General features: G+C 57.2%; 2 protein-coding genes and 1 pseudogene across 2 annotated transcripts; 1 reads left to right on the top strand and 2 right to left on the bottom strand.

Annotated features, from left to right (window-relative positions):
- Nucleotides 1–1464: 1464 nt before the first annotated feature.
- Nucleotides 1465–3005, bottom strand: LOC141466531 (erythroblast NAD(P)(+)--arginine ADP-ribosyltransferase-like). The gene is made up of 2 exons (XM_074150524.1): nucleotides 2231–3005; nucleotides 1465–1547 (listed from the first exon to the last, which is right to left on the bottom strand). The coding sequence occupies exons 1-2, from the start codon at nucleotides 3003–3005 to the stop codon at nucleotides 1465–1467; spliced, it is 858 nt and encodes a 285-aa protein (XP_074006625.1).
- Nucleotides 3006–3173: 168 nt separating this feature from the next.
- On the bottom strand, nucleotides 3174–5266 carry LOC141466525 (erythroblast NAD(P)(+)--arginine ADP-ribosyltransferase-like; annotated as a pseudogene).
- Nucleotides 5267–12129: 6863 nt separating this feature from the next.
- LOC141470896 (F-box only protein 39-like) lies at nucleotides 12130–15816 on the top strand. The gene is made up of 3 exons (XM_074157201.1): nucleotides 12130–13143; nucleotides 15075–15251; nucleotides 15688–15816. The coding sequence occupies exons 1-3, from the start codon at nucleotides 12130–12132 to the stop codon at nucleotides 15814–15816; spliced, it is 1320 nt and encodes a 439-aa protein (XP_074013302.1).
- Nucleotides 15817–17770: the final 1954 nt, after the last annotated feature.

Here is a 17770-nt window from a genome sequence, read left to right as displayed (position 1 = left end):
CCAGGGTTTATTAAAGCGCATCAAGGCTGCCCAGTGTCACCCGTGTCCTGGGGACGGGGCTGCCCGTGGGTGCAGGGGGCACCCATGGGACAAGGATGGAGGGAGAGATGAAATCCAAGGAGGGCAAGTGCAGGGTCCTGCCCCAGGGGAGGAATAACCCCATGGACCAGGACAGGGTGGAGGAGACCCACAAGCCACTGACGTGTCCTGGTGGCCAAGAAGGCCAATGGTCTCCTGGGGTTCATCAAGAAGAGTGTGACCAGCAGGTGGAGGGAGCTCATCCTGCCCCTCTGCTCTGCACTGAGGAGGCCACAGCTGGAGGACTGGGACCAGTTCTCAGCCCCCCAGTTCCAGAAGGAGAGGGAACTGCTGGAGAGAGCCCAGCGGAGGCTGCGAGGATGCTGAGGGACTAGAGCATCTCTCTGCTGAGGAAAGGCTGAGGGACCTGGAGCTGTTCAGCTGGAGAAGAGCAGACTGAGAGGGGACCTCATGGATGCTGAGCAAGAGCTAAAGGGTGGCGGGCAAGAGGATTGGGCCGGAGGATCCATCCCTGACCCCTTCTCTGCCCTGGTGAGGGGCTGGAGAGCCACGGTCCTGCCCCAGGGATGCCCAGACCCACGGCTGCACCCTGCCCTGGAGGAGAAGGAAGAGGGTGTGGAGCCCTGGTGTGTGGGGACCCCCGGGGAGCTGGACCCATTGTGTCCCCCTCTGTACAAGGGGGGTCAGGGTTGTCCCCCAGCACAGCTCTGCTGAGCCCCACGTGCTGCTCCATGACGCAGTTCCCACCCTCCCCATCCCCCCCGTCTTGCCCTGGCAGGACCTGCTCTGTGGGATGCTCTGGATGTGGGAGGAGTGGGGATGTGGGGAGGGGGCTGCAGCCCCCCACGAGCTGCCCCCAGCCCAGGTTGCCACAGGGAACCCCTGGAGACACCACCGTTTCACAGCGAGTCTTTATTCCTCTGGGAGCCAGGGGGAAGATAGCAGAGGAGCTGCTGGGGGGGACACCCCCAAAAACAGCCCTACTGCAACCCCCCCACAAACCCTCGGCCACCCCCATCCCTGGGGGGGGACACCCCACGCTCAGCTGCATCCAAAAGCCTCATCTGCAGCTCTGCCAAAGGTCCCTGACGGTGTCCCTGGAGCTGGGGGCTCATCCCAGGATGGGTGGCACCGTGGCAGTGCTTCAGCTGGGCACGGGGGCTGCAGCAGGGCTGTCCCCGTGCCCCCAGCCCCAAATGCTGCCCCCTCCAGTCCCGCCATCCTGGTGACGATGGTGGCTTCCATCATGGACCCTTCTCCGTGCTGCGGTGACATCGGTGGCATTGGGGCTCAGGGTCCCCCGATGGCTGCCAGTGCCATGTCTTCCAGGAGGGGCCCCCAGAAGAGCGGAGAGGTCTCCAACGATGCTCCTGTCTGAGGGGGTCAGAGAGTGCGGGAGGTGAGTGTCAGCGGGGGTGGGCCCGGTCAGGGGTCACCCTCCCCATTGGCAGCGGGGGCTCCGGGCTCAGCAGTGCTGAACTCACACGGCTGGTCCTGGCATTGCTTCTCTGCCAAAGAGACCAACAATATCTGCAGGGGCCCTGCAGGCTCATCGCCACGGCCCGGCCGGGCCACGCTGTGCCACGCTGTGCCACGCTGTGCCATGCTGTGCCATGCTGCACCGCAATATGCCATGCTACGCCACAATATGCCATGCTCTGCCACGCTGTGCCATGCTATGTCATGCTGTGCCACAACATGCCATCCGTGCCATGCTGTGGCACGCCATGCCATGCTGTGCCGTGCTGTCCCCCTCCATGCCATGCCATGCCGTACCAAGCTGTGGTGCATCATGCCATGCTGTGCCATGCCGTCCCCTCCATGCCATGCTGTGCCATGCTGTGGCATGCCCTGCCATGCTGTGCCATGCTGTCCTCCACCGTGCCATGCCATGCATTGCCATGCCATGCATTGCCATGCCATGCCATGCAGCACCAACCTGTCCTGTGCCATACCACATCATGCCATGCTGTGCCATGCTATGCCTTGCTGTCCTCCCCCCCATGCAATGCTGTGCCGTGCCATGCCATGCTGTGCCACACTATCCTCCACTGTGCCATATCATGCACCCAGTGGAAGGGAGGGACCATGCCAGGGGATGGAAGGACCATCATGGGGGAATGGAGGGACCAACCCAGGGGATGGAGGGACCATCGTGGGGGAATGGAGGGACCGTCACAGAGGATGTCACCTTTCACCCATTCACAGTTGTAGTTGCTGTATGTGCCCACGGACTCGAGCTGGATGTGGGTTCTCTTCCAACGTTTGGTGATGCTGGTGACCACGAATCTCTCGTAGGGCGGGATGAGGACCTCATTCTCGTTGGGGTAGAAGGAGAAGTGCCTGATGGGGACGCCATAGCAGGTGGACACTGAGAAGAGGGTACCCTTGAATCTCTTGGCAACCAACTTCAAGAAGGAGGTGGAGGCAAATTGGCCAAAGCGGACATGATCTTTGCGCTGGGCGGTGAAGCGGATGCCCCGGACTCCCCGGTAGACCTGGTAGCACTGCGGGGGCTGGGCTTCCCACAGGATTCTCAGGGCCTGGGTCAGGAGGAAATGCAGCGTCTTGAAATGGAATTTCTCCAGGTATTCCTTGCGGGAGGACCCGGCCTCGCGCACGGCCGCGTTGAAATCCTTGTACAAGTCTCCATCCAGGGTGTATGCCAGTAGGGCCACTGCATGCTCCGTCCGCATTGCTGGCGGCTTGGGGACATGACCCTCCCGCTTCTGCCATTCGGCAGCAGCCATGGCCCAGTAGTTGGCATAGACTCTGTTGTTGGCGAACTCGGTGCGGTTGAGCTCCCCCAGCTCCTCCTCCATCTTGGGGCTGCAGCCCTGGTACTGGTCATCGAAGGAGTTGGGGGCCATGTCCAGCACCTTCTTATCAACTGCCTTGAGGTTCAGGGGGTTGCCGGCAGCCAGAGCCCCGGCCAGCAGCACCAATCCCAGCACCAGGTGCTCCATGGACACGGACTTGTTGGAAAGGCTCCATTGGAAGGTCATGGAGTTGCTCCGATGGCTGGAGCCCCTCTGCTGTGAGGACAGGGAAGGTTGTGACATGGGTGACACAGAGGCGTTAACAGTGCTGGCAGCTGGTGTCCCTCCCCGCTCCCCAGGCACTGCTTGGAGGACTCACAGTGGGGGCTTGTGGCGGTCAGCACCCTGCTCCCCGTGTGGCTGCAGCCCCCTCATGTTCCCCCAGGATTTCTCGGGGCCCTTGGGCAAACCCTGGTTACCCACCTGCCGGGAGGGAGACGAAATCCTGGAATCTGCTGTGAATTCCCCAGGAGGCGTGTGTGACGCCTGCAGTGGGGTTTGCAGAGCTCTCCTGGGATGGACAAACCCTCCCGTTGCTTGAAGCCCCGACGTTTCACCCCCAGACCCGTCCCGGAGGGTTCTCTGCTGCCGCTTCTCGCCCTGGGATGGAGGAGCTTCCCTGCAGCCGCTGCCCCGTCTGGGTCTAACCCTGCCCCGGGGTGAGCCGGGCACTCTCGGGGAAGGGTTTATATCTCAGCGGTGGCTGGTGGGACGGTCACAGCCCTCGTGGTCCGCCCTACTGTGCCGGCAGCCCCTTCCTCTCTTCCTGGAAGGGACCAGACCTTCTCAGAAAGGGCTGTGGTTGTGCAAAGGGGATGGTTCACTTCGAGTGACTTTGTTTAACCTCCAGTTAACCTTTTGTTTCCGCCAATTTTTGTCCTCCCCCACCTCCTCCTCCACCCCAGACAGGTTCCCTTTAATGTGCTGCTGCCCGGGTTTCACGAGCCGAGGCATGCCACGCTCTGCCATCCCATTCTGTGCCATACCACGCCATGCTATGCCATGGAATGTCACGCTGTGCCATGCTGTGCCATGCCATGCCATAATGTGCCAAGCTGTCCTGTGCCATGCTGTCCCCCACCATGCCACGCTGTGCCGCTCTGTCCTGTCCCATGCCACGCTGTGCAGTGTGACCAATGGCCCCCAGTGCAAACCCCGGGGGGAGCGGGTGAGAAACATGCAAGGATGCCCACCTGAAGGCAAGTTCCCCCCGTCCCCTTCCCACGATCGAGGTCCCCCTCTCCTGGTAGAGCTGGTGGGACAGGGCCACGTCCTGCCCCCTGTCCCCTGCACTTGGCGGCAAGGAGGGACCACCCGAGTAGATGGAGGGACCATCCCAGGGATGGAGGGATCCTCCAAGCAGGAGGGGTCATCCCGGGGGATGGAGGGACCATCTCAGGGGATGGAAAAACCGTCGCGTGGATGGAGGGACCATCCCAAGGGATGGTGGGACCATTCCGAGGATGGAGGGACTGTGCCAGGGGATGAAGGGACCATCTCTGGGGTTGGAGAGACCGTCCCAGAGGATGGAGGGAATATCCCAAAGGATGGAGGGACAATCCTGGGGGACGGTAGGGACATCCCAGTGGATTGAGGGTCTATCCAGGGGATTGAGGGACCATCACGGGGGGTGTGACCTTTCACCCATTTGCAGTTATACTTGCTGAATGTGTCCCAGGAGTGGAGCTGGATGCAGGCTCTGTCCCCATGTTTGGTGATGTTGGTGACGTCAAAATCCTCATAGGGCAGGATGAGAGCCTCGTCCTCGTCGGGGTAGAAGGAGAAGTCCCTGATGGGGACACCGTAGCAAGTGTACACCTTGCCGAAGTCCAGGGCGCTCTTGTTCCGGAGGGAGGTGGAGGTGAATTGGTCAAAGTGGACAAGATCTTGGTGTTGGGCAGTGATGCGGATGCCCCGGATGCCCCAGTAGATGTGGTGGCAGCGGCTGGGCCGAGTGTTCCGCACGGTGCTCAGGGCCTGGGTCATGAGGAAATGCAGCACCTTGAAGTGAAATTTGTCCAGGTATTCCCTGCAGGAGCTCCCAGTCTCATGCATGGCTCCGTTGAACTCATGGTACAGGGCTCCAGGCAGTGTGTACACCAGGAGGGCCACCAAGTGCTCCCTCTGCAGCGTCGGCATCTGGGGAACATGAACACCTCCCATTCCACCATTCGGGGCAGCCTGGGTCCAGTACTTGGCGTAGACGATGTTGTTGGTGAACTCAGTGCAGCTGAGGTCCCCCAGCTCCTCCTCCATCATGCAGCTGCAACCCCGGTACTGGTTGTCAAAGGTGGTGGAGGCCATGTCCAGCCTCATCTCCTTGGTGGGCTCCAGGTCTCGCCTGTGCAGGGGGTTGGTCGTGGCCAGGGTCTGGCCAGCAACACCAATCCCAGCACCAGGTGCTCCATGGACACGGACCTGTTGGAAAAAGTCCATCAGAGACCACGGAGATGCTGGGAGGGCTGGAGCCCCTCTGCTGTGAGGACAGGCTGAGAGAGTTGGGGGGGTTCAGCCTGGAGAAGAGAAGGCTCCGGGAAGACCTTGGAGCCCCTTCCAGTCCCTAAAAGGGGGGGCTCCAGGAAAGCTGGGGAGGGACTCTTGATGAGGGAGGGGAGCCACAGGATGAGGGGGAAGGGTTTGACATTGAAAGAGGGGAGACTGAGATGAGATCTGGGGAAGAAATGGATGAGGAGATGGATGGATGGATGGATGGATGGATGGATGGATGGATGGATGGATGGAGAAAAGGATTGAAACCCCAGCCCAGGTTGCCCAGAGAAGCTGCCCCACCCCTGGAGGGGTTCAAGGCCAGGTTGGAGGGGGCTTGGAGCAACCTGCTCCATTGGGAGGTGTCCCTGCCCAGGGCAGGGGGTGGCACCGGGGGGCTTTAGCGTCCCTTCCAATCCAAGTCATTCCATGATGATTCTATGATGATGATGACCCGGTGCAGTGCTGTGCAGTGCAGCACGGTGCTGTACAGCGCAGTCTGATGCAGTGCAGTGCGGTGCAGGGGAGCACAGAGAGGAACCGCCGCTCACCTTGCCTGCAAGGAGCTGGGACCCAGCTGCCGCCTCGCAGCTTCGTAACCATTTCCGCCGCCGCCGTGGGACCTGAATGAAAACAAGGCTGTTTTGTGACCAGCATTTTCCGGTGTGAAACTTCACATAAAGCCAGGGCCTCGGCCGCTCATTGTTCTTTAAGTCCCAGGGTTGGCACTGTTGCTCGTCCTACCCCACGGGCAGGGGCTGCCCGTGTCTGGGCCCTCTGTGGCATCCCTGCCCCCTTTCTGTGGGGCTGACCCCCTCCTTTCCAGCCCCCCTTCCACAGGGCTCAGCCTGTTTGCCACCCTGTGCTGGGATGGAGACACTGGGGTGTCCCCTGTGTCCTCATTGGTGTCCGGCCACCATTTGGGGTTCCCTGGCCATGGGGGCTCCACACTCCCCCCAGGGCTTGAAGTTTTTTCTTTGTGATGCTCAGGGTGATGGGAAGGGGCTGGAGCTGGTACCCAGCGCAGCTCCCCAGGTGGGGCACAGCGCTTCGAGGGGTGCTGGGAAGGTGGAAGAGCAAAAGCTGGGTCAGCTTGGGGAGGGCAGCAGGGCCTGGGAAGGTCTGCAGAGAGGAACAGGGTGGGCAGGATGGGGGAAATCACCCCTAGGTGATTCCTCGGCAAGGGACACCCAGCTGGGAAGACCTCCAGGCACCAGTCAACCCCGTTACTTGCCTTAAACCCTGCCAACAGACGGGGCAACGTGGCCCCGGTAGGTCCCCGGTCTGGAAGAACGCCCCCGAGAAACGCAGCGAGAAGCATTACCTGCTATCCGCAGTGGGCGCACAGTCGGGGTGCTGCTCCCTGCCCGTCCCCCGCCCATCCAGCACCCAGACTCCCTGCATCCCTCCGTTTGTGGCCGGAGGGGTGAGAAGTGTTGCTTTTTCCTTTTATAGCAGCCCAAGCCGGGATTGCTCGGGCACAGACCCAGCCCCCACCTGCTCCCTCCCCATTATTTTTACCATTTCCCCTCCTCCTCCGAGCACCCAGAGCAGCCGGTGTCCCTCCTGCCTTGCAGCACGGCTTCTGGGGATAATCAGGGCACTCCCATGGGATAAATCACTGTTGCTTTAATCTGGGTGCTTTAATCCCACCGGGGGCTCTGCATTTTCCTGCTGAACCAGGATGTGGTGCTCACACTGACCTCCCCCCAGACACCTCCAACCCGCTGCTGAGGATGGGGAAGGTTGTGACATGGGTGGCATGGAGGCATAGTTGTTGGTGGTGGCTGGGGCATCCATCCCTCCCCACTTCCCAGCCACTGCTTGGAGGACTCACAGTGGGGGTTTAGCAGGGGGAAGCACCCTGTTCCCATAGCGGTGTGGGTCAGGAGGTTCCTACTGGGGTGCTCCGGCATTCCTGGTTCTTCTCATCTGGAGGTTTAGGATGGAGATTGGGAACAATTCCTTCCTGCAAAGGGTTGTCAAGCCTTGGCAGAGGCTGCCCAGGGCAGTGGCGGCGTCGCCATCCCTGGAGGGATTGCAAAGCCGGGCAGAGGTGGTGCTGAGGGACATGGGTCAGTGGTGGGTTTGTGTATGGGAGCCCCCAGCCAAACCGGTTTCAGAGCACAACAGGTGAGATGCAGGGAGTTGTCATCCCTCATCCTTGCCTTCTCTATGCAGAGATAACTTGCAGGGAGCTACAAAACCGGCTCAGCCCGGGGTTGTCTCAAGATTGTGTCACAATAAGAACCAAAACTTCCCAGGGACTGAGCGACCTTACCGCAGAGAGAGGGGAAGTGATGAAGAAGCACACATATGGTATAGGGCATGCTATTAAGATGGTGATTGGTGCACTCTTTTAAGATATCTAGCGTGCTTGTGGTTTGTGGTGTTACTTTTGGGGATCACTTGTGGTTTGTAACAGTGTATTCCGCTAATTGCTTTTAAATTGCGATAGTGTATTGGCCATTGTACCCATAGATCCTGCAGCAGTGGCGTATTGGACCTGTGGGTGAACTCCAAATACATTGCTCATCTGAACCTCTCAGTGAAGCCCTTTTCCCTTTCCATCACAGTTTGTCAGCGTTGGGTTGATGGTTGGACTCGATGTCCTGAAAGGTCCCTTCCAAACTCCACCGTTCCATGATTCTGTGTTTTTTAGATATTGATTTTTAGATATTTCATTATTTTGGATTTGTACATTTAAAAGATGTACTGGAAGCTGAGGAGATGACCATGAGTTTTGTATCCCACCCAAATTCCATGTTCAGTAAATGGCAGAGCATTCCCCACCGAACCATCTGTGTTTACCGAATATTTTACACCCCTGCATTTCCTGTTCAGCCCTCAATAAAATAGAATCATAGAATCATAGAATGGTTAGAGTTGGAAGGGACCTTAAAGAACGTCAATCCTTCTCCCCTTCTCCTTCTCCTTCTCCTTCTCCTTCTCCTTCCTCTTCTCCTTCCCTTTGCCCTTCTTCTCCTTCTTCTCTACCCCTTCTGCCACCCCTGATTTCCAGAGGGATGTCCCAGACTTTCCTGAGCTCCTGGCATTGGCCAGTACTCACCAGGGAAGGGCATGGGGAGCGCTGGGTGTCCCCTAGCGGGGGTCTGACTGCCCTGTTGTCATGGTTTGTTGGCCTATTAGGTGATGAATTGGCCTATTACGGGTGACGGATACTCTCCCCTCACTTCTCGCTCCCAGGAGAAGAGGAGGAGAGATACAGAGATTTACCAGTTTAGAAGGAATCAAACTACTTTAATGAAATATTAAAATTAAAATTAAAAGGAAGCAATGAAATAAATACAATATATACAAAACTGTATCAAGCTCCCAGGATGATGTCACCGGCAGGCACTGGGAAAGTCCCAGACTGGACTCAGCGACAGATGGGAACTGGTTTCCAGCTCTGGAGTCAGGAACACATGGAACGGGATCAAAGGCAGATGATGGCGTGGGGTGGTGTGAGGGGCTGTGGCAAGGGGGCCAAGATCTCCTGCTGTCTCACCCAGCTCTGGGAAGTCCTGAAGAGCCAGTTGAAGAAGGTGCAACATGGGATGAGGTTGGCGAGAGCCTGGTTGGAGGAGCAGAGTGGTGAGTGGCCCCACCACCCAGCAAATGGCCAGAACTCCATGGCAGCCCTGAGCTGCGGCTGTGCCAGGGGCTGCCGGCCGCTCACTCAGTCCCCTCCATCCACAGCTTCTCCACCAGGGGACAGAGGAGGGGAGAACTCCGGGTCAACTCCAGAGATGCAGTGAGTGTGTGGGATCCCCCAGGTCCTGCCCCAGACCCTCACCCCATCCCTGCCCCTGCCTGCGCTGGGCAGCCCTGCTGAGGAGAGGGTCCCACCAGGATCTGGGGTACAGAGGGTCTCTTCTCTCTTCTCCTCTGCAGAAACATCATGGAGGCATTGAGAGGTGAGGGCCCGTCCTCGTGTGCCCCACAGGCCTCCATGGACTCCCTGTCCTTCTCCAGCAGCCCCCGAGGTCTGGCCATGGGCAAGGGGGAGCTGATGCTGGAGCTCCTCCACGCTCTCCAGGCCCAACAGGAGGTGACCAAGCAGTGCTGTGGGATGCTGCAAGCGAAGCTGGCCCAGCGGCAAGGGGCAATGGGGACCCATGGTGGGACCCCCCCCAGGGAGCCCTCCCATCCCCTGGACAGGATGGAGGCACGGGAGCAGCCGGGGGCCAGAGTGAAGCCCCCGCACCTTGGAGCAGAGGACATGGACGAGGCTGAAGATGGGGAGCTGGGGAGGAGCAGCAGTGTGGGACCAGGCAGGAGGAACCCCATGGAGCTGGAGAGCAGGGACAGGGTGCAGAACCTCATGGTTGTACAGCCACCCCTGGGCAGCCCCCCAGCCACGGCCACGGACAAGGGGGAGCAATTCATACAGCTGGTGTACACCCTCCAGGCCTTGAAGATGAAGAAGGGGCAGGCAGGAAGAAGCAGCTCCATGGGGCTGGAAAGGAGCAGCCCCATAGAGCTGTATGGGTGGGAAGGGGAGCAGAGACCCACAGATGAGGAGTCATCCCCTAGCAGCCCTCCAGCCATGGACACAGATGCTCTCCAGGCCATCCCGGAGGAGACGGAGCAGCTCTGGGAGCCCAAGGACAGGGAGCGTGGCCGGGCGTCCCTGGGGATGTGCCCAGTAGGACAATGGCTGTGTCAGGGCTGTGCCCGGCTCTGGGGCTACCTGAGGGGCTGCTGGAGACACTGCTGCTGGCCCCAAGGAGTCCACTTCAGCAAGCCCCCATGGTGGCAGCGCTGGTTCTAGAAGAGCAACAGGTTCTCCTAGTGCTGAGCCAGAGATGGAAGGACCCCATGCAAGGGAGAGAAGTTTCCCTGGGCACTGAGAGGAGGAACAACCTCAGCATCATCTTGTAGCCATCCTGAGATCAGGGGCCCGAGATCAGGGGCCACCTTTGGGCAGCACAGCTGGCCGAGGGATGGACCTGAAGCTGGGCTGACGTGCCCAATTCCCCAACCTCCTGTGTCTTTGCTGAACATCTCCTCTCTCTTTGGGGCGTGCAGGCCTCAACTCTGTGCTCCCTCCATTTTATATGGGCCCAGAAGGAGAATGGAGCCTCTGGCAGAGAGCATCTGGAGAGACATCGGTGTGGGGCTGGAGGAGGGGCTGAGCAGGGCCCTCTCAACAAATTACCAGAAAAAGGCAAGCGACATCTTTCTCCCCCATCCAATAAAGGATGGAGACAAACTGTAGCCCTCCTTTTGTTGTTAATGTTTTCATAGAAACATTTTCAATTGTCTCTTACTGCATTGGCCAAATTGAGTTCCATCTGGGCTTTGGCCCTGCTCATATTTTGCTGGCATAACCTCACAGCATCCTTGTAGGCCTCCTGAGTTGTCTGCCCCTTCTTCCAAAGGCCAGAAACTCCTTTATTTTCCCCTGAGTTCCACCCAAAGTTCTCTATTCAGCCAGGTTGGTCCTCTTCCCCGCCGGCCCATCTTTCGGCACACGGGGACGTCCAGCTCCTGCGCCTTTAGGATTTCCTTCCATAGTCGACGTCCTCACCAGCTGTGTCAGGAAGGTATGGGTGGTTGGACTGGATGCCCATCTCTGCCTTGTTGGCCTTCTCCTTGGTTCTTACCCATCGACACTCAACCATCATCACCATCGTCAACCTCCAGAAGGTCAAAACTCTCCCTGATGTACAGGACTACCTGTACGTAGTCTCTCCTTCCTGGCCTGTCACTTCTGAAGGTGTACAGCCATCCCTGGCAGCTCCCCAGTTGTGGCAGTCATCCCACCATGTTACTGCAATGACATCAGAGTTTTCCAGCTGCACAACAGCTTCCAGCTCCTCTGGTTTGCTGCCCCTAATGCCTGCACTGGTGAAGATGTACTTCACTTGGGCTTCTGATCCTGCCACCTTCCTGGGGAGAGAAGCCCTGATTCCTCTGTGACTCTTTTCAGGCTCTCCCGTGGTTTCCAGCACATCAACAACTCTTGTGCCTTTGCTGCCACATGGATCTCCATCCCCTACCCCTGCTGAGATGGCAGAGGAGCATCCATTGCTGCTCTGCTGGGCTTGGCTTTTGACCCTGCTGCTTTCAGCATCACCGGTGTCCCCAGTGTGGACCCCACTCCCTGTGGCCTGTCAGTCAAAAGCCCCTTCACCAAGTTGGCCAGCAAAGTGGGCAAAGGTTCCTCTGCCTTTTCTGGCTGCGTGGGTCCCATCTCAGCCAGGCAGTTGAAGTCATCATGTCTCCTCATCATGGAGGCAACAAAGAATCAGGCGGCTGCTCGCTCACTCCCCCTGAGACAAGACACATGGCCGGCACCTGGCTTCCAGGCTGTGGCCACTATTTCTCCCTGCCACAGGGGCCACCAAACAAGCCTGCTTTCCCTTCTCAGGGTCTCCACCTTGGCCCAAACGACTTGACCCAAGACTGTTCCCTCTTTGCCTTCACCCACCTCCAGCTGCGGTGACATCACAAATGGTACCTCTTTGCTCCATGACAACGGCTGGACTTTGTGGAATGGAGGGGTCAGAGGTGGAGAACACAAATCCCGAGGTTGGGAGGGAGACCACAAGAGCTGGAGAAGAGAGCAGGGAGCTGAATCCTTACCCAGCCCAACCTTGAGAGTGGAACTGGTAACTTCTGCCATTGTGGTGGTTGACTTCCATGTTTTATCACCACCCACTTGGCCTTCTGACCCACCAGCCTCCTCTCTGCCCACTGCAGCACAATGACCCACAGCTTGCTTCCTCTAGGTTTGGCTCAACACCCCAAAGAGAAGGGAAAAAGTGTCCTCCCAATGGAAGACGAGAGCGAACCTGAGCAGAGCCCCTGGGCTCACCTCCCTGATGTCTGTCTGAGGCGCGTCTTCCACTGGTCAGACGACAGGGACAGATCTCATGCCGCCCTGGTCTGTAGAAAATGGAACTGGGCCCTGCACTCGGGGTCCCTCTGGAGAAGCAGAACCATCACGTTCTACGGCCGACCCTCAAGGGAGGACACGTTGGAGTTGCAAAGCGCTCTGTGGTATGTCAGGAAATTTGGCCAGTATCTGGAGCACCTTGAGATCAAGTTACGGAATCCATGCAACATGGACTTTTCCCAAAAATTTCAAGTGACAATGAGAGGTCTTTTTTCACACCTCAGTAGGCATAACCATCGCCTAATGTCCCTGAGCATTGAGTACCTGGGATTAGACCGCTTGATGTGGAAAAATGTGGTGAGGGCTCAGTTTCTCAAGAACTTATGGACCTTCCTCAAAAGGATGAGCAAACGTCTTGATTATCTCAACTTGAAAGGAGCCAGAGTAACCTTGGAAGAAGGCTGTGAGCTTCTGAATTCTCTCAGCTGCTCTACAAATGAAAGCTCTCTATCTGAAATCAATATGGAAGATTTCTTTGGTCTCCACCTTCCTGTCTACAGCAGCGCCTTGTTCCACCAAACCATGTCCAAGTTCCACAGCCTGGTCGTCCTGACCTTCAATTATAACTGCATCTCTGATGAACTGCTGGACGTCCTGCGGGAGCACAGCGCTCACTCCCTGTGCACCTTGAACATCAAATGTCACTCCCAAGACCCTCACGAGCAAGTGGTTTGGGGCATGTCATGGGCAAACTTGGCCAAGAGAGCCCCCAGACTGAGGGTGAACTTCTTCTTTGAAAGAATCATGAAGCACGATCACCTCGCCAGGATCCTGCTGGTGGAGATCCCCGTCAGCAGCATCAGTCTACGGAGCTACAACTTCAGTGACCCAGACGTGACAATGAGACCCACCGTCACCAACCTCCTCCCAGCCTACTGGCATGTCCTGCAGGTATGGCAACCAGCGGTGACATCTCACTGCAGCGTCACAAAGCCAAGAGAGTGATCCAACAGGCCTTCATTGTTACCTCACGAGGGTAGTTTCCATAAATGAGCCATTCCAGTGTCCCACTACAGTCTGGTTCAGGTCACTATATATATTGTTGGTCAATATACATATTATAGCAGCCTTCCAGTCCCCAAAGGGGCTCCAGGAAATATGGGGGGGGGACTCTTCATCAGGGAGATCAGCCATAGGAGGAGGGGGAAGGGTTTGACACTGAAAGAGGGGAGATGGAGATGAGATCTGGGGAAGAACTTCTTTGCTGTGAGGGTGGTGAGAGCCTGGCCCAGGTTGCCCAGAGAAGCTATGGCTGCCCCATCCCTGGAGGGGTTCAAGGCCAGGTTGGAGGGGGCTTGGAGCAACCTGGTCTGGTGGGAGATGACCCTGCCCATGTCAGGGGGGTTGGAACTTGATGATCTTTACGGTCCCTTCCAACTCTAACCACTCTATGATTCTACGATTCTGTGATTATCATTGTCCAGTTGCGATCCCCATTGTGCCGGTCTTCGCTGTCAGACTGATGTCAGGTTGCCCTCATAGAAACCCAAAATACCGGTGGTTGGAATGCCAGCTGTGAGGAAAAAAGAACTTTTCAGACAGAAAAACTTCATTTTTGTAAGACAGCCCTAGGCACATTCTGATTAGACACCTTCATGTTTAGGAAGTGAAAACTCTCTTACCCTTTCAGATTTTTCTGAACCCCACCCTTTTTCAGGGAAATCTGTGATTGAGGACAAGAGTCTGCAGCCCTTGTTTGCTTACAGCCTGCACTGAGGGCTTTGCTCCCTTCTGGCCATGCACAAGTGTCTTACAGCAGATGTAAATCGAGTGGTGCCCATGTCAAAGTCCTTTGGTGTCACCGAGGATGTGTCACCAAAGGTGGGCAACAACTGACCCGTGTAAATGAGCATCAGGTCATTGAGTGCCTGAGGGAAGCACATGGTCTGAGGGTTGCTGAGACCTCGAGGGCTGGGTCCAGTTTTGGGTCTCTCACGACAGGAAAGACCTTGAGGGGCTGGAGCGTGTCCAGAGAAGGGCAACGGAGCTGGTGAGGGGTCTGGAGCACAAGTCTTGTGAGGAGAGGCTGAGGGAGCTGGGGGTGTTCAGCCTGGAGAAAAGGAGGCTGAGGGGAGACCTTCTCGCTCTCTCCAACTCCCTGAAAGGAGGGTGTAGCCAGGGGGGGTCAGTCTCTTCTCCCAAGGAACAGGCCACAGGACAAGTGGAAATGGCCTCAAGTTGCCCCAGGGGAGGTTTAGGATGGAGATTGGGAACAATTTCTTCCTGGAAAGGGTTGTGAAGCCTTGGAAGAGGCTGCTCAGGGCAGTGGTGGAGTCACCATCCCTGGAGGGATTTCAAAGCCGGGCAGAGGTGGTGCTGAGGGACATGGTTCAGTGCTAGGTTTGTCAGTGTTGGGTTGATGGTGGGTCTTGATGGTCTGAAAGGTCCCTTCCAACCTTGATCATTCCATGATTCTAAGTTCTGTTGCTCTGCAGCCTCCCATGAACACCAGAGATCTGCAAAGCTTTCCAGAAATTGTCTTTGGATCTACTCTCCCGTCTGGAATAATTTCCAATTGGTCAAATGAGATCATGGAGTGAGCTGTGGGTGTCGCATCTTCTAAGGGTAATAGAAGTTGTCTGTCTCGTAGGATGGTCTTTAATGCACATGGGCCCCCCATCTCCATGGGAGAGTGGGGATCACTGTAGCATGTTCTCTTGTCGTAACACAACACAAGGATTCCCTGCTCACGTCAAGCTACAGAAATGATCTCCTGATGGTCACTTCTGCTGGGAATGTTGGGAAACTTGTTAATTGAATTCTCGTCACTGCCCTCACTGGCTCTGCTCAGCAGCACTAACAGTGTTCATTCTTTTTTCAAGCAATTAACACTGGAATTAAACAATGACCACGAGCGGCTGGACGATGAGCTGCTACAGCTCGTCTTATCGTGCCAGAGGCTGTTGTTTCTGGAAGTCCGGGCATTTCTAAGTGTCACCTTTGTGGAGAGGCTGCTCCAAAACCGTGCGGAAAGGAAATGCACTTTGACTACTCTAAAGGTAGGACTTTGTGCTTCAAAACTCCCGCTCCCTTCCTCCCTTCCAACACCCAGAGAAAGGTGAGGTCCCCATGGCCAGAGAAAGGTCATGCAGGGAAATGTTCATCCTTCCCTTCCCCAGATGATGCTTGATGCTGTCACGCTGCTTTGGGGGCCAGATGCTGAATTCTGTAGATCCTCCCAGATCCGGGCAGGTCCCGGGGGTGCCTCAGTTCTGGGGGTAGAAGGAACCTTGCACTTCCCAAAGATTCTTCAGCAGGAGATGATGTTTTCAGTCCGTTTGGAGTGAAAACGGTAACACCTTGAGATTTTACTCCAAACCAAGGCGTTTGGCTTCTCTAGATCCCTCATTAGCCACAGAGGCTTCTTGTTGTCACGAGTTGTCACGGGCTGGGCCAGCTCCGTGTACCCGACACGACTGTCATTCGTGCCCACAGGTCAGGATATTCACAGCCCAACAAGAGACCAGTGAGGAGGATCGGCTCCTGCGTGACATTTACAGGAGGTTCAAACACCTGATTGAGTCAGAGCTTCGTTATTTTGTTGTCGTCTACCCAATGGTGTAAACCAGGGGGAGAGAGAAGACCACTCTGTGCCATCTGCGAGCAAGGAAGGGATCCTTGGGAGGGCACCAGGAAGGGGTTTGGATCTTGACAGCGGTGCCTCTGAAAAGGAGAGACTTTTACAGCGAGAGACAAGTTTACCCGCCAGGCATTAAAATGTGGGACTTGGGATGGGGCCTCCTGTGTCTCCAGCATCATTTCTTCTTGCCCTTGCTTTTTTTTTGCCTGGTCGGAGCCAAAGGAAGCAGCCAGCCCTTTTCCACCCTCATGGGCATCTCTAGGAAGAATGAGGGCCCCCCTCTTTCTCCAGCGCCTCTCCTTGTAGAGCTCCAAACACCTCATCAACGAACCCCATCTCCTTATTTCCATTCTACAAAGAACTGGATGATCTCTAAGGTCCCTTCCCACCCAAACCATTCTGTCATTCTATGCTTCTAAATCAAGAGACGACCAACCAGAATGCCATGATTGCACTTGGTGTTGGACTTGGGGACTGGGCCACCTGAGGTGGATTTGGGCTGGACCTGGGCTCAGCATGGAGGGGATCTTCTTTAATTTCCAAAGCTCTGTCCAGTTCGATTGTTGGCTGGAGGGCCATGTTAGGGCATCCCTCTCCTTGTCCTTGTCCTTGTCCTTGTCCTTGTCCTTGTCCTTGTCCTTGTCCTTGTCCTTGTCCTTGTCCTTGTCCTTCTTCTCCTTCTCCTTCTCCTTCTCCCTGAGTCCCACAGGGTGCTCAGGGCCTGGATCAGGAGGAAATGCAGCACCTTGAACTGGAAGTTTTCCAGGTATTCCCTGCGGGAGTGCCCGGCCTAACACATGGCCCCGTTGAACTCCTTGTACAGGCATTCCTGCAGGGTGTATGTAGGAGGGCCACCACATGCTCCAGAGGCATCCGTCCCTCCCCACTCCCCAGGCACTGCTTGGAGGACTCACCGTGGGGGCTTGTGGGGGGCAGCATCCTGTTCCCCACATGGCTGCAGCCCCCTCATGTTCCCACACAATTTCTCGGGGCCCTTGGGTAAACCCTGGTTACGCACCTGCCGGGAGGGAGCCGAGATGGCCCCTGGGAGAAATCCCTGGAACCTGCTGTGAATTCCCCAGGAGGTATATGTGACGCCCGCAGTGGGGTTTGCAGAGCTCTCCTGGGATGGACAAACCCTCCCGCTGCTCAAAGCTGTCCCCCAGCACAGCTCTGCTGAGCCCCACGTGCTGCTCCATGAGGCAGTCCCCCCACCCCACCTTGTCCTGGCAGGACCCTTCTCTTGGGAACTGGGGCTGGGGTGGCTGGTGCCAGCCCCCTCCCTTCTCCTCTGAGTTCCGGGGGGGCTGTGATTCCCAGGGGTGGCCACGGGAGAGGCAGGGGCCAGACCCTGGCAGGAGACACACCCCCTCAAACGCTTTGAGCAGGATCTGGGGCGCAGGCATCACTCTAGGGGATGCTCTGGATGTGGGAGGAGTGGTGACGTTGGGAAGAGGCTGCAGCCCCCACAAGCCCAGGGAGCTGCAGGGAACCACTAGAGACACCCCCATTGCACATCGAGTCTTTATTCCTCTGGGAGCCAGGGGGAGATAGCGGAGGAGCTGCTGGGGGGACATCCCCAAAAACAGCCCTACTGCAACCCCACCAGAGACCCACGGCCACCCACATCCCTGGGTGGGACACCCCACGCTCAGCTGCATCCAAAAGCCCCATCTGCAGCTCTGCCAAAGGTTCCTGATGGTGTTCCCAGGGCTGGGGTCTCATCCCAGGACAGGTGGCACCGTGGCAGGGCTTCAGCTGGATGTGGGGGCTGCAGCGGGGCTGTCCCCATGCCCCCCACCCCAAATTCTGCCCCCTTCTTTCCCGCCATCCCTGTGACGCTGGTGGCTTCCATCCTGGACCCCTCTCCCTCTCCGTGGTGCAGTGGCATCTGTGGCATTGGGGCTCAGGGTCTCCCCGCGGCTGCCAGGGCCGTGG

This window comes from Numenius arquata, chromosome 1 (assembly GCF_964106895.1).
Source record: "Numenius arquata chromosome 1, bNumArq3.hap1.1, whole genome shotgun sequence".
Lineage (NCBI taxonomy): Eukaryota > Metazoa > Chordata > Aves > Charadriiformes > Scolopacidae > Numenius > Numenius arquata.
Note: the sequence above shows the minus strand (reverse complement) of the source record. Positions and strands in the feature narration are given on the sequence as shown.

Coding starts and splice junctions, on each gene's coding strand:
- LOC141470896 (XM_074157201.1), top strand. CDS start 12,130: ATGGAAGACGAGAGCGAACCTGAGCAGAGCCCCTGGGCTCACCTCCCT. Junction 13,144..15,074: donor CCTACTGGCATGTCCTGCAG/GTATGGCAACCA, acceptor TCTTTTTTCAAG/CAATTAACACTGGAATTAAA. Junction 15,252..15,687: donor GCACTTTGACTACTCTAAAG/GTAGGACTTTGT, acceptor TCGTGCCCACAG/GTCAGGATATTCACAGCCCA.
- LOC141466531 (XM_074150524.1), bottom strand. CDS start 3,005: ATGGAGCACCTGGTGCTGGGATTGGTGCTGCTGGCCGGGGCTCTGGCT. Junction 1,548..2,230: donor CAACTGTGAATGGGTGAAAG/GTGACATCCTCT, acceptor TCTCTTTGGCAG/AGAAGCAATGCCAGGACCAG.